The sequence below is a fragment of the Fulmarus glacialis genome, unplaced genomic scaffold, assembly GCF_000690835.1.
Source record: "Fulmarus glacialis isolate BGI_N327 unplaced genomic scaffold, ASM69083v1 scaffold23836, whole genome shotgun sequence".
NCBI classification, from domain to species: domain Eukaryota; kingdom Metazoa; phylum Chordata; class Aves; order Procellariiformes; family Procellariidae; genus Fulmarus; species Fulmarus glacialis.
This window is the reverse complement of record NW_009216551.1, coordinates 5,669-18,518: the sequence shown is the minus strand read 5'-3', so window position 1 is coordinate 18,518 and position 12,850 is coordinate 5,669. Positions and strand designations below refer to the sequence as shown.

The window sequence follows — 12,850 nt, the reverse complement described above, 5'->3', positions numbered from 1 at the left end:
CCCTGCTGTGGGAGTGCACCTCGGCGCCCCATAAACGCAGAAGGTCCTGGAAAAAGGAGAGCCCAAGCTTAATATCCATTTGAGCTACAGTGCCCTGGCAGTTTAGGAACCTCTGCAGGTAGTGGCTGCAGTGTGGAGTGTGGGGAGGTGAGTTTGAACCAGGGAGCTGCAGACCAGAGCTCTGAGAGCTGTAGAGCCTCAGGCTGAGCTTCCAGCAAGGTGGTCAACTGATGTGCCTGACTGTAGCGATGGAGATCATCAACAGAGGCTTCTTAGACACCCTGGAATAGAACTTCCCAGCCCTCCACCTCTTCTCAGCACTTAAATCAATCTAGTGGTGGTAGGAACTGCCTTTAGTGCTTTATAGGACTGTGTTTTAGTGCTTTAACAGCACTTTCCTTCCTCTTTGCACTAACATCAACAGCTACACGAGGAACAGAGAAAGGAGACTACAGTAATTCACCCACATTATCTGAATTTTCTATCAGACAAGCCAATACTACGTTACCCAACGTGGGCATTTTGAGGGTGTTGGTGCTGCTGGGGCAGGCGCAGGGCAGCCGGGAACATGCCTGGGGTGACCACCCCGGCTGGCCCCCAGTCCCCCGCAGAGCTCACCGCCGCAGGGTTTTTGTGCTTCCTGTTCTCGGTTGGTGTTTGCCATTGGTGTGGTCGATAAATCCTCCAAGCTCAGAAAAGGCTGAATTTCACTTGTGTGTGCAGTGAGGAAAATATAGGATTTATAAATACCCATGCATATACAAGGGCTTGTGGGTTGGGTTGGTCTGGATTAAAGGAGGTATTGAAAAATGAGGGAAGCCAGAAACTGCAGGCTTCTCATTTCTATGATTTCTAATGGCTTTTCCTTTTGCATAAACATTGCATTGACTCCATACCCAAGAGCACTGCAGGCATTTTCTCCCCTGCTCTGCACAAAATATAACCCAGACCTCTAAAATGGATATTTTTTATTAGGACGTTTGGTTTCCCCAAGCTGAGGAAAGAACAATTGCCCTCTGTGGCAGCAAGTCCCCAGCAAGCTGCAGGCCAGCCATCTCCTGAGCGAGGCAAACGGCAGCTCCTTTGTGGGGGAAAAGCAGCAAATTAAATCTCTGCACTTGAATTCAATGTTGCCTGCACTTGAGGACACTGTTACCATGACTTAAAGTTCTTGTATAAAGAGCTGATTTGAAGACCCAATTTCTAAACAATAGCTGCTGGGATCGTATTTTGGTCTCCTGAGTCAGATCCCTTCCTCTGTAGACTGAGCTGGTGAACGTCGGCGAACTGGAAAGCAGCAGTGCAGAAGGTGGTTTGCTTCTCCCAGTGCCCGTAAAGTGCTTTTTTCTGCTCCTTCGGTTGCCCAAGGGTGCACACACAGGGTGTTGTGGGACTTCCCGGCCTGATCTGCCCTCGCAGAGCAGAAGGTGATGTGGGGACCAGGAGATGTCCCACACCATGAGCGTGGCTGTCTCAGCGGGAAGTGCAACCCAGCAGCAGGGGAAGGCCGAGCTGAAAAGGCCCCTTGGTTGGGTCCTGCCCTGTGTGGGACACAGGCAGGAGCCGTGCCTGCAGCAGGGCGGTCACCCAGGGCGGCAGCCCGAGTGGGAAGGCAGGGACCGAGGAAGGAGAAAATGCATTTCCCAGCTGGAGGCAGGACAAAGCGCTGATTGAAGCCCCCCCCACTCGCTGCTGGGAAAGCGAGGGCTAATTTTCAGCTGTGGTGTTAAACATCAGCTCTCCTAAAATCAGCGACGTGACTGCAAGGTCCGACCCTGCGCCTCTCAGCGCCTGCCTGGGTTCCCTGCGTGCCCACATAAAACGGTCCTTCACGAGATGGTCCAGCTGCGTGTCTCCCGTGAGAAGCACACAGGGCACTCCTCCTTTTCTGCTTCGTTTCCCATGGAAAAGGGCACAGCAACACGGCCAAGGCTTGCAAACACCCACGGGTGCCCTGGGTCTCTCCCACCCAGAGATGCACCTCAAAGCGCACTTGCACCCTCTCCTGCGGCACATCCTGACCTAAAGCGAGGGAAAAACCTCGGCGGGAAGCAATGCCAGGCTGAGCAGGGAGGGGGAAAGACTTACAAAAATCAGCACAGGAGAAAGGTGGTGGCTCCCCCTTGCTCCCCCCCTGCTTCCACATAATGCCTGACTGTGTGCGAGAGCAGTCGAGTCCCAGCTGAGACCTGAGGCTCTGAAAAGGCGGCTTTTAGTGTGAGCTCTAAGAGCCTGGCCCGTGCGGTGCTGCTAACATGACACTGAACTAACACTGCACTACAATCAAAGCATTTTAATAATTTAATATAATAAATGTCAGAAGGAGTGAATAATTCCCTATAACCCTGCAGAGGCTGTAGGTGCCAGAAGGAGCCAAGAGGGTATATTGAGCTGCTTTAGCAATAGCCCTTTGACTCTCTGAAGGTAAATTTAAACCAGATGATGGATGCTGGGTGGTCGCCTCGGTGGGCAGAATGGTGAGCACTGTTCAGAAATGCGTCACTGAAACAATTTAGCCCCAAATTTTGGAAGGTGATGGCTACAGAGAACGGACAAAGAAAAGAAAAACGAGTTTCTCAGTAGTCGTTCCTCCAGTTTGGCATCAAATCTGAAAAACTGCGGTCTGTTTACCTGCCTTTGGCATGCACGTTCCCACTTTAAGCAGTAAATAGCATGTGGATAATTATTCCAGAAGGCTCTTTAATAAGCTCCGGGCAGTAACCCACGTGCCTCTGGTATTACGTACGGATGGCAGGGAGCAGTGATACCTGCACAAGCCTGGCCCTGCCCCGAGCCGGTGCTGCGGGAGGCTCTGCAGAGCAGGCGTTGCTGCTGGCCACGCTGTCAGCACAAGTCTTAATCCACAGGTTTTGGCAATTTGCTCCTGAACACTCCCTGCTGCTGCCTGGCCTCGGTACCAGTCTGTTCTTTACTCTGCCGATGGGTTAATGGGAGAGGCTCCCCCCAGCAGCTCCCAGCCCAGCTGCTCTGTGGGGATCGGTGCTTCCCAGGCAGACCCCAAGCTATACGGACGGGCGCTGGTGAGCGCATCGGTGCTGGTGGTGACACTAACAGGGATGGAGCATGTGTCCCCGCAGCTGAGACATGAGCAAGGACCCAAAGCTACACTCCTCATTTTGCACTGAATACTGAATGATGAGACTCACCAGGAAAAAATTCACACACCCAGCCTGGTTCTCCCCTGCTCTGTGCCCGTTGTCTCTGACAAACTGAGGGCGAAATGCTACTGAACGGAGCCAGCAAGGTTTAGGACTCATGTTTCACCATGTTGTGTTAGTGTGAAAGAATTGCCAAGGTCAGGCCAATGGACAGCCTTTTCCATATGTATCCTGATCACAATCACTAGTTCTGAAAAAAAAAAAGACTTTTGCAGAGAGATTCCCAAGTGGTGCTTTTGGATGAAGGGAAAAATAGCAAAGGTGGATCAAAGCTGAAATCACACTACTGCTTGGCAGCAAAGGGGTGAGACAGCTGCAGATTGCCATTATGGAAAAAGATTAAATAACTTTCTTATGGATCCCTCTGGCTGTGCAAAGATATAAACCAGTCAGTAGATAGTCTTGCTGAAAAGCTTCACTCCAGCCTTTCTAAATAACTCATCCTAGAGAGGGCACTGGTGGGATACTGGTTGGTAAAGCTCAACTTCAGTGTGCTGGAGCAGGAGTCTCCCAGCCCCGCGATGGAGAGTCGGAGGGAACGGGATCCAGCCTCGGCATGGAGCCATCCGAGGGTCTATCTGGCAAAGGAGCTACGGCTGGCTTGCCGTGAGTGCCGGCTGGGGCGAGCCGTGGCTGAGCCCAGAGCCGTGCGCTGGCAGCAGTGCTGGGGCTGCCGCGGGGAGAGGAGCTCGGTTACAGCGTGTGCTCTGCGAGCCATGGCCATAAAACATTCATTTCTCAGACACAGAGCAGCAGCTAATGCTGTGGGTGACACTGGCATCGGCTGTAAATCTGATTTTGGCAGAGCTCTATTGATTTATGCTTGCTGGGGATCCTGCGAACACATCTAGGATAAAGAATTGAGAACAAGGAGGGCAGGAGATTATATTGCCCATCTAACAGCCAAACACAGCAGTGATGGGAAAATCTGTGGAGTGCAAAGCATCAGGTCCCCATGGGACTACCCAGAGGAGACGCTGGGTAAATATTTGCTTGTATGGGAGACGTGTTTGTCTTCCACACACAGACAGGAGAGCATCAGCTCCATCCATGTGGAAAAACTGGAAGTGAAGGGAGATAAGTTTAAGGCTAATTGTAACATGAGTCCTAGAACCTGTAAAGGGCACAACCTCTTTAAAATACATGTGTTGCACTGGGAAGAGCAAAACTGGCTGATGAACTCTTCTAAAAGGCTGCTTGGGATGGCAGTGGTTGCTGCTTCTCTCCCTGGGAGCTTGCTCTGGCCTCTGAGCCCAGCAAGAGCTCACCGTAGCCTGCCTTGGGGTGCTTGGCAGGACCAGATTTACCTCTCTTCACACATCTGATCGTTTATGCCCTCAATTATTCTCCATTTCTAGCTCCTTTAAAAGGAAGAGAGACTGTTTTTAATGGGGATGCTCCACTGCGTACCTCTTGCAAGATTTTCCCTAGGTGGCCGTGGTGGATACCCCCCCATCCTCACCACTTCTCCAAGCGATCCCCCGGCGCTGCCCACAGTCCCCGGCCACTTTCTCCCGGTGGCTCAGCAGCATTTTTGTAGCTGGGGCTGGGGCTTCGCAGCCTTCTCTGCCCACTGCTGTTTCTCTCTGTCTCCGATGCAAGGCCATCGTTGAGTGGAGAGGTCACAAGTGCCCCCCACCAGCCTTGGGAGGGTCAAGAGCCTGAGCCTGAAGCCAGTTTCCATACAGCTTTCTCTCTCCTGAGGATGTTGGATCTGGTGCTCATCCAGGTGGGTCCAAAACCATCTCCTGGGCATGCAGAGCAGAAACACAGAGCCATTGTCCAAATACCAGCAGGCACGAACACCCCTTTGGAGCAAGTCAAGGGAGCTCAGTGCATGGAAGAAGTAAGCTCAGGCTTAAGTCAAGACCTTTTCATAACCAGCCAGGCTGGGTCCTCTTGGTAGGAGCAATTTCTCCTGAGTGTGCCCAGCTGCCACATCCCAAATGTGGGCAGATGTGCCAGCAAGGGGCTCCTGCCCAGGCAGCACCCCTTCCCTCTCCTCTGGTTTCCTCTTATGCAGCCGAAGGGCTTTCAGCAGGGCAGGAGCTGATGTTCTTCAGATGGGCAATCTCGCCTCCTCTGAAAGCAAGGCAGCACCACAAAAGGTCTCCCCAGTAGACACTCCATAACTCTCCTCCCTCTCATCCCCCAGTTCTTAGAGCACACGTGTCCCAGGTGGCAGAGCAGGCGCACCTCGAGCTTGGACCCACCTCATCTCTCTCCAGCTGGGTAGCGCCCAACCTACTAAGTTAGCAGAGTTAAATGCTGGGTGCATGGGAACTCCTTCTAGTTAATAGAGCAGAAAGAATCAGCAAAAACACCCACTTCTTAGGTCTTGGAAAAAAATGCAGCTATTTTCACCCAACAGCCCTTGCAGAAGCCAACGAGCAGCTCCTCCTTGCGTGACAGCTCCCCAGCTGCACTCGCGGCTCAGCAGCATCGTTTCCCCAACTCACCAAAAAGCCATACAGCACATCGGGTGGAAAACCAAATTAATAATCAATTAGGGCACCGGCATCATTGTGTGGGACTGGAAGTCTTACAAATGTGCGTTTCAGAGCTGTAAACATAGTGCCCTGTGTGTGTTTGACTGAAAACTGATGAAGCAGTTATTCAGTTATCCAAACTTTATATTTTTCAGTGCCAACCCCGGTCTTACAGCAGCTGAGATGCTCTCTGATCTCCAGTGCTTTCCGATGGGAAAGCCTCTTCACCTTCCCCACCCTGGAGGGTGCTCCAGGCCCCCTGCTCGGTGTAGGGCTGGCAGGGCAAGGCAAGGAGCCCGCTTCTGGTGTTACAGTGCCGGGGGACCGCTGTCTTGTAGATCCAACCCGTACCAAACCAACCTGCTTCGAGAAGGTGTGCGGAGGTACCTGCAGCTGCCGGCAGACCAGACAGTGCTGATACTGCACGCCAAAGTCGCACAGAAGTCATACGGCAATGAAAAAAGGTAGGAGACGGCTCCAGCTTCTCTGATAGCCACTTCCACACCCAGCTACCTAAAGCTCAATTTCAGCCTTGCTAGATTTCTCTCATTTAAGCTGGTGAAACAAATGATTTGACATATCCCCTCTCCATTCATTCATGACCTCTTTGCATCTAAAACTACTGTTTAGTCTTGAACTAAGGATATTAACCTCCCATCTGGATCCATCCCAGTTAGACATTCCCAATGGTTAGGTTCCTCCCATGATGTAATGGAGATCAGAAAGATAAAGTAAAAGAAGGAAATAAACTATTCAAGAAGAAGAAGAGGAAAGGTTAGTGTTTTAAGTGCTCTGGAAATCTTGTCTTAAAATCTGAACAGCCACAGCAGGGACTGGGGCATTTCCATCAGTGCCCACCGTCTCCAAAAAGCTACTATTTTTGAAAATCTTTCCCGCACTGCAAAAACACCTTGAGGTTCTGGCTTGAATCTCCAAAATTGCTACTCCTGGGCAGTGACGTCAGACCGTGGCAGTGTAATATAATTAATCCTCCATTAACCCTTGTGATATAAATAATCCTCCGTTATTACTGGGTGTGGAGTAGCTATGAGGCGACGAGCTCTACCTCTAAGCCATAACCGCACCCAGACCCCAGCGACCCCAGGAGACAGCTCGAAGCTGGGCTGGCTGTGCCTGCAAAGTCCTCATCACATCCAGCCTCCTGCCAGGGGCTGCTGCTCCATAGGTAAAGGTTTTATTTTGTGATGCGGTCTCCCAGCCAGGAGGGAAGCCCTCATATCACTGGGCTTTCAGAACAGCCTCCTCCCCCTGCTCCGGACCCCATGCAAGGGATGAGTGTGAAAATCAGATGCCAGGTTGGGAGAGGGAGAGAAAACCAGCACAGAGCTCCCAGCTTAAAGTTTAAAGGTGCTGGTGCGCTCCTGGTGAGAGTCAGGGGCCCGTGCTGTGGATGACTTGTTTAAATAAACCCGTACCCAGGACTTTAGGGCTCTGAAATATCCACTCCCCTGCACCCGTGTTTTCTCTGCTAGCACTTTACCCAGTATCAATAAAGGATGAATTTGCACCATTCACACAAGTGCAAAGACAGTGGAAACCCAAACAAAACACAGGAAAATAGGTTTCCAAAACCCTGGCTATAGATTTATTTGCGTTGGGCTCCAAATCTGGCTGTGAATGCAAACTCTGTTCCCGACCTGCTGAAACTCCCACAAGGCAGGCGAGCAGAGCCAGGGGGCCCGATCCGCCCTTGGCTCCCGGCAGGAGGGGGGCCGAGGCGCCCCGTCCTCCCCCCCAGGACCGTCCACGGCCGATGGGCTCGTGGCCACCAGCGACACCAATAGATGTGGCAGCCACCCGGACACTGCGGCTGGAGGCCAGTGCAGGGCAGAGAGGCTGAGATAGCTACATCAGGAGAGCCTGATCCCTCCGGCCAGCCCTGCCCGTGCCCCCCAGCCGGTGGGTCCCCAGCCCCTCGCCGCAGCACCACGTACCTCCCAGCATGCAAGGTTGCTTCCGGCGCCGGCAAGTCCTGGGTGAAGGTCTCCATTCTCAGCACAGGCATCCCGTCACCCCTGAGGACCTTTTCTGGATGCTGAAGTGCAGTAAGACAATGTCCTCTTGTCTCTGCAGGTTTTTCTGCCCCCCACCTTGCGTTTACCTGAGCGGGCCGGGATGGAAGTTAAAACAGGAGCAGATAAAAGGTAAGCGCTGGGCAGCAGCCCTGGACCTCTCCTCCCTCCCTTCCCATGCCACGGAGAGCTGCCCTCCACCTCTGCAAAGGGGAGAGTGACCCAGTTTATTTTATCTTTGCCCCCCCAAACTCCTCTTTCCCCCTCGAGGCTGAGCCCTCTGCGGTCCAGACCCAGCTGGAGCCTGGGCCACCCACCGCGCCAGGAGGAGCCGAGCCCAAGCTCGTGCCTGCATGGGGGCTGGAGGGTGCTTCTCCCCATCTCTTCCAGCCAGGGACCTGGAAGAGGTGGGTTTTCGGGTGTGTGGGTACATGGGCCTGGACAGCATGGGCAGCAGCCTGATGGAGACCCAGAAGCTCAGCTTCGAGGAGCAGCCGGACGCGAAGGTAAAGCTGGATGCCCCCCGGGGCTCTGCGGTGGCACCCCATGGGGACCCCAGTCACGCATGGGCTGGGCTGTTCCTGGCGTCACCCCACACCCTGGGATGTCATATTGTCCCCTTCCTCGGGATGTCGTGGTCCTTCCTTCCTAGCCATCACCTCCCGCTCCTGCTCTGCCACCCTCTGCCTTGCAAAAAGCCCCGTCTTTCTTCAGCACCATCTTTTCAGGTTGACAGCCCTGTGGCAGGCGAGCTGCCAAAATTTGCACAGCTCCCTCAGCGCCGGTACCTTCTCCCGATGAGCAGCACTGCTGCTTATCACGAAACGAAAGCCCGGTCTTTCATGTGCAGATAAACAGCTAAAAAAAAGCCTGATCAATCCCAAAGTTCAAGAGCTTCAGTAGAGGTCTGGCATCTTTTGATAGGGGAAAAAAAGAAAAAAAAGCATTATCTGGAGCACGGGGTCTGAGTCAGGCCAGATATCTTACAAAAAGAGTCTTTGTTTGCAGTGCTTGTGTTGCTGCTAAGGCACGGCGTATCGGCCAGGACGGTGGGGAAACCATAAACCCAGGGTGATTTCTCATGTTATGTGGGATAAATCACACGTGAACATTCATTTCCATGAGGATTTCTCTGCCCCCAGTGTAAATAAAGCCTCTGCTGATCCCCAGCTCTTCATTCCACCTGTAATAACATCTCTGGTCATTTCCCCCTTTAAATGAACCCGGAGCTCTTTGAAAGGGCACTATTATGTCCTTGCGGGATGGTGAGGAGGGTGAGGAGGGCGAGGAAGGCTGGCGGGGTTGGGCTGGAGCTGCCGGCAGCCCCCCTCTGCCCTTGGCAGGGCTTCGGCTGCGCCAAGGCGCTGTACATCTCGGACGCGGACAAGCGCAAGCATTTCCGCCTGGTCCTGAAGCTCTTCTTCAGCAACGGGCAGGAGATCGGCACCTTCCACAGCAAGCTGATCAAGGTCATCTCCAAGCCCTCGCAGAAGAAGCAGTCACTGAAGAACACGGACCGTGCGTATGGGGATGGCTCTGTGGGGAAGAAAGCGGGTGCGAGCCCAGGGTGGGATGCTCTCTGAGTGCTCACAGCTTGGCTACGGGTCCAGGCACCCTCAAAAGAAGGGGAATGTATCTAATGTGGTGTCTCATTGATGTCTCTTTTCTGAAGGGTTCACCCACTACAATGCGTAATGCCCTGATGCCAACGTGCTCCCCACCGTGGGCTCCACCTGCACCTTTGAAAATCCCAGCTGGGCAGCCGGGGGGGTGCTGGTTCCTGCTGGGCTGGTTACACCAGTAACCAGGACTTGTCTTCCCTTGGCTTGACAAAGCCATAGTTCAAGCCACGCACAGACCTGGCAAGCACTAACCCAGCCACCTCTCCCTGCAGTCTGCATCTCCTCGGGCTCCAAAGTCTCCCTCTTCAACCGCCTGCGCTCCCAGACCGTCAGCACCCGTTACCTCTCTGTCGAGGGGGGAGCCTTCATCGCCAGTGCCAGGCAGTGGGCAGCCTTCACCCTCCACCTGGGTAAGGAGCCTCGTGGGGCCGCTGACACCAGCCTTGCCCAGGGCTGCCTGCCTCCAGCCCTGGCTCTCCCCTCCTGCAAAGCCAGTTCTTGGGGACAAAAGGGGTGGGAAATAGCTTGGGGATGCGGGAACTTGGCTCAGATCTCACCTCTGCCCGGCGTTCCTGGTGTGTCTCTGGAGCTGACGGCTGTTTCCCACTGGCTTTGAGGATTGGCGTCATGCCCTGAGAGCACACGGGCTGTGACCGGGGCAGCAAGAGCTGTACTAGACTGGAGGCTCACAAATCCAAGCAAGTAACTTGCCTGGAAGAGGCCAGCAGCATCCCTGCCCACGCTGCCTCTGGCGGTGTCTCTGGGAGGTACTGCATCCCAGTCCCGCTTTCCCATGCTGGGCTCCCTGGGAGCAGTGGTCTCTCCAAGCAGCAAGCACCTGCAGAGCAGAGAAAGCAGTAAGAAAGCACCGGGAACACGGCCAGACCTGTGCATAGCAAGGCAGCCCAGGTTAACCTGCTCCCCAGCTGCTCGGGGCAGTGACTCTGCCTCTCTCCTTCCCACCAAGCTGATGAACGCTGCACTCGGAGCGAGTTCCCCCTGCGGGAAGGGTATATCCGCTACGGCTCCGTGGTCCAGCTCATCTGCACGGCCACCGGCATCACCCTGCCTCCCCTGGTAAGCCTCCATCCCCACAGATTTCAGACACATGGACCTGGCCGCTCTGTGCCTCTGAGCAACGGGTACCATCCCTGGGATATGCTGTCACCCTGCAGATCATCCGGAAGGTGACGAAGCAGTACGCCATGCTGGACGTGGACGAGCCCATCTCCCAGCTCCACAAATGTGCCTTCCAGTTCCAGGGCAGTGACCGCATGTACCTGTGTCTCTCCACGGAGAAAGTGATCCAGTTCCAGGTACGGCAGCGCGAGGAGGGGGTGAGGACTCCCGGGGTGCTCCCCATCCTCTCTCCAAGCTCCTCTGTGTTGCTGCTGGCTGGGGAACATGTCACCGGGACGGGTCTTCCAGCAAAGGGGGGTTTCATCCAAATTAAGGTCAGAATTGCTGCAAAGCCACCTGCCTCCAGCTTGCCTGCTTTGGTGGGGACATCGTCACCAAGGTCTTTGCAAAGGCATCACTATCCCCATTATCCAGTGAGCAAAGCAGAGGCACCAAGTCGCTTGCTGGAACCAAGATGCCGGGGACAAAAGTCCTGGCCCCAGTCCTCCGCCGTCCCCGCTGCGGTGTGTTTGGAGCTGTGACACTCTCCGCAGGCATCTCCCTGCCCAAAGGAAGCCAACCGGGAGCTGCTGAACGACGGCTCCTGCTGGACCATCATCGGCACCGAGATAGTGGAGTACACCTTCAGCGAGAGCCTGGCCTGCGTCCGTGAGCCCGTCAGCCCCGTGCCACTCATCACTGCCCTGCAGGTAGGCACAGTGCCGGCCACCAGCCACCCCGGCCTCTCCATCAGCTGCCTCCATCGTGGCTCCTGCTGCTGAGCCCTTGCACCCACGCTCGGCGTCTCCCGGTGTTGGGATGCTGAGGGAATGCCCAGGTCTGGACTGCTGCGGCAGGGATGGGTCACACAGGCAGAGCATCCTGCGGGAGAAGGAGTCTGGCTCATTCCACCACGTAACACGCTGCCATGCACTCTGCCCATCACAGCTCACGGGCGGTGGGGACGTGGCCATGCTGGAGGTGCAGGGGGAGTATTTCCACGCACACCTCAAGGTCTGGTTCGGAGATGTGGAAGCAGAGACTATGTACAGGTAACGCGGCCAAGGGGGCCAGGGAGCAGGCAGGGAATGGCAGCTGGGTTTGGGCAGCGCTGGGCAGCTCTGGGAGGGACGTGGCTGCCGACCTCGGGGCCGGGGGCACTTGCACTGCCCGTTCTGTGGGACCAAGCATGAGCATTGCAAAGGAGAGGTAGGGGTGAGTCTGGCTGGTGCCTGCTGGCTCTGGTTGCAGCCTGGGGATAGCAGTGGGCAAGGGACATGGGGACCTTGGGTGCTGCAAATAAGCAAGCAGCCCCGGCAGAGAGGAACAGAACACTGGGGAGGAGAGGGGAAACCGGCTGGAGGCTTCACGCTGAGCTCCAGGCTGGAGGAGATGTGCTGGCACTCACTGCTGGCCGCTCCTGCGCCGGGCCGGCCGGGGTTAATGCACGTTTTCCTCTCCTGACTGTTCCCAGGAGCCCCAAGTCCCTGGTGTGTGTCGTCCCTGACGTCTCTGCCTTCGGCAGTGACTGGAGGTGGCTGCGATACCCCATCACGGTCCCACTCCTGCTGATCAGGGACGATGGCCTCATCTACTCCAGCTCGTTCACGTTCACCTACACCCCGGAGCAGAGCTTCATCCCAGGGCAGCAGGTCCTCTCGGATGTCCCCCAGGACTCAGACAAATTACTTGACAGCATCCACCAGGAGTTCACCAGGACCAACTTCCACCTCTTCATGCAGAGCTAGCACGCTGGGCGGGCAGAGGCTCGGCCTTGCCGCCGGCCCTGGGGAAGGGGAGCAGCCCTGAGCCCTGCTGGGGGTCCCCATCCATGGCTCGGGGTGGCCCCGCTGAAGGGTCCTCCCCACGCATCGAATCCCACCGTGTTACTGTGATTTGCTGACTTGTCTCTTCTTCATGGCAGCATCTCACCCTGCTGAGATCTCACATGAGAGCATCAATAAATCAGGCTTCAGGGACTCTTTACTGATTCAATTGCTTCTTTACTAACCTTCACGATTTACCTCCTGTGCTGGCACAGAGCATCACAGCTCCCTTGATGTCCTCAGTCCATATATTCAAAGGCCAGGAGGGACAGGGATGATGAACGAAAGTGATCTTAAGTGTTATTGATCTATACCAGGAATCCCTGCATCGCTTCTGTGCTTTTCAGTGATGAGGAGCTGATTTCCAGCAGCCAAATACTCGGTACCAGATGTTTGTTTTTTTTTTTTTTATTAGAGGCCCAAATGGGGTTATTTCAAAAGGAAAAAAGGAAAAAGAGAGAAAGAAAAACTTCAGTATGAAACCCAGCCCCTTTCTAGCTGGCGTGGCTCTGCCAAGCTCTGTTGTTTTACACACACACACACACACACAAACACACACACAGAAATTGCAGTGCTGGCATC

At 54.7% G+C, this 12,850-nt stretch overlaps 1 protein-coding gene across 1 annotated transcript; it reads left to right on the top strand.

Moving 5' to 3' along the window:
• The first annotated feature begins 3,735 nt into the window (after positions 1-3,735).
• Positions 3,736-12,190, top strand: RBPJL (recombination signal binding protein for immunoglobulin kappa J region-like). The gene is made up of 11 exons (XM_009579353.1): positions 3,736-3,785; positions 6,007-6,132; positions 7,763-7,833; positions 8,092-8,207; positions 9,045-9,219; positions 9,596-9,733; positions 10,291-10,400; positions 10,499-10,639; positions 10,997-11,152; positions 11,391-11,494; positions 11,917-12,190. Exons 1-11 carry the CDS (start codon positions 3,736-3,738, stop codon positions 12,188-12,190), a joined length of 1,461 nt encoding a protein of 486 aa, XP_009577648.1.
• Positions 12,191-12,850: the final 660 nt, after the last annotated feature.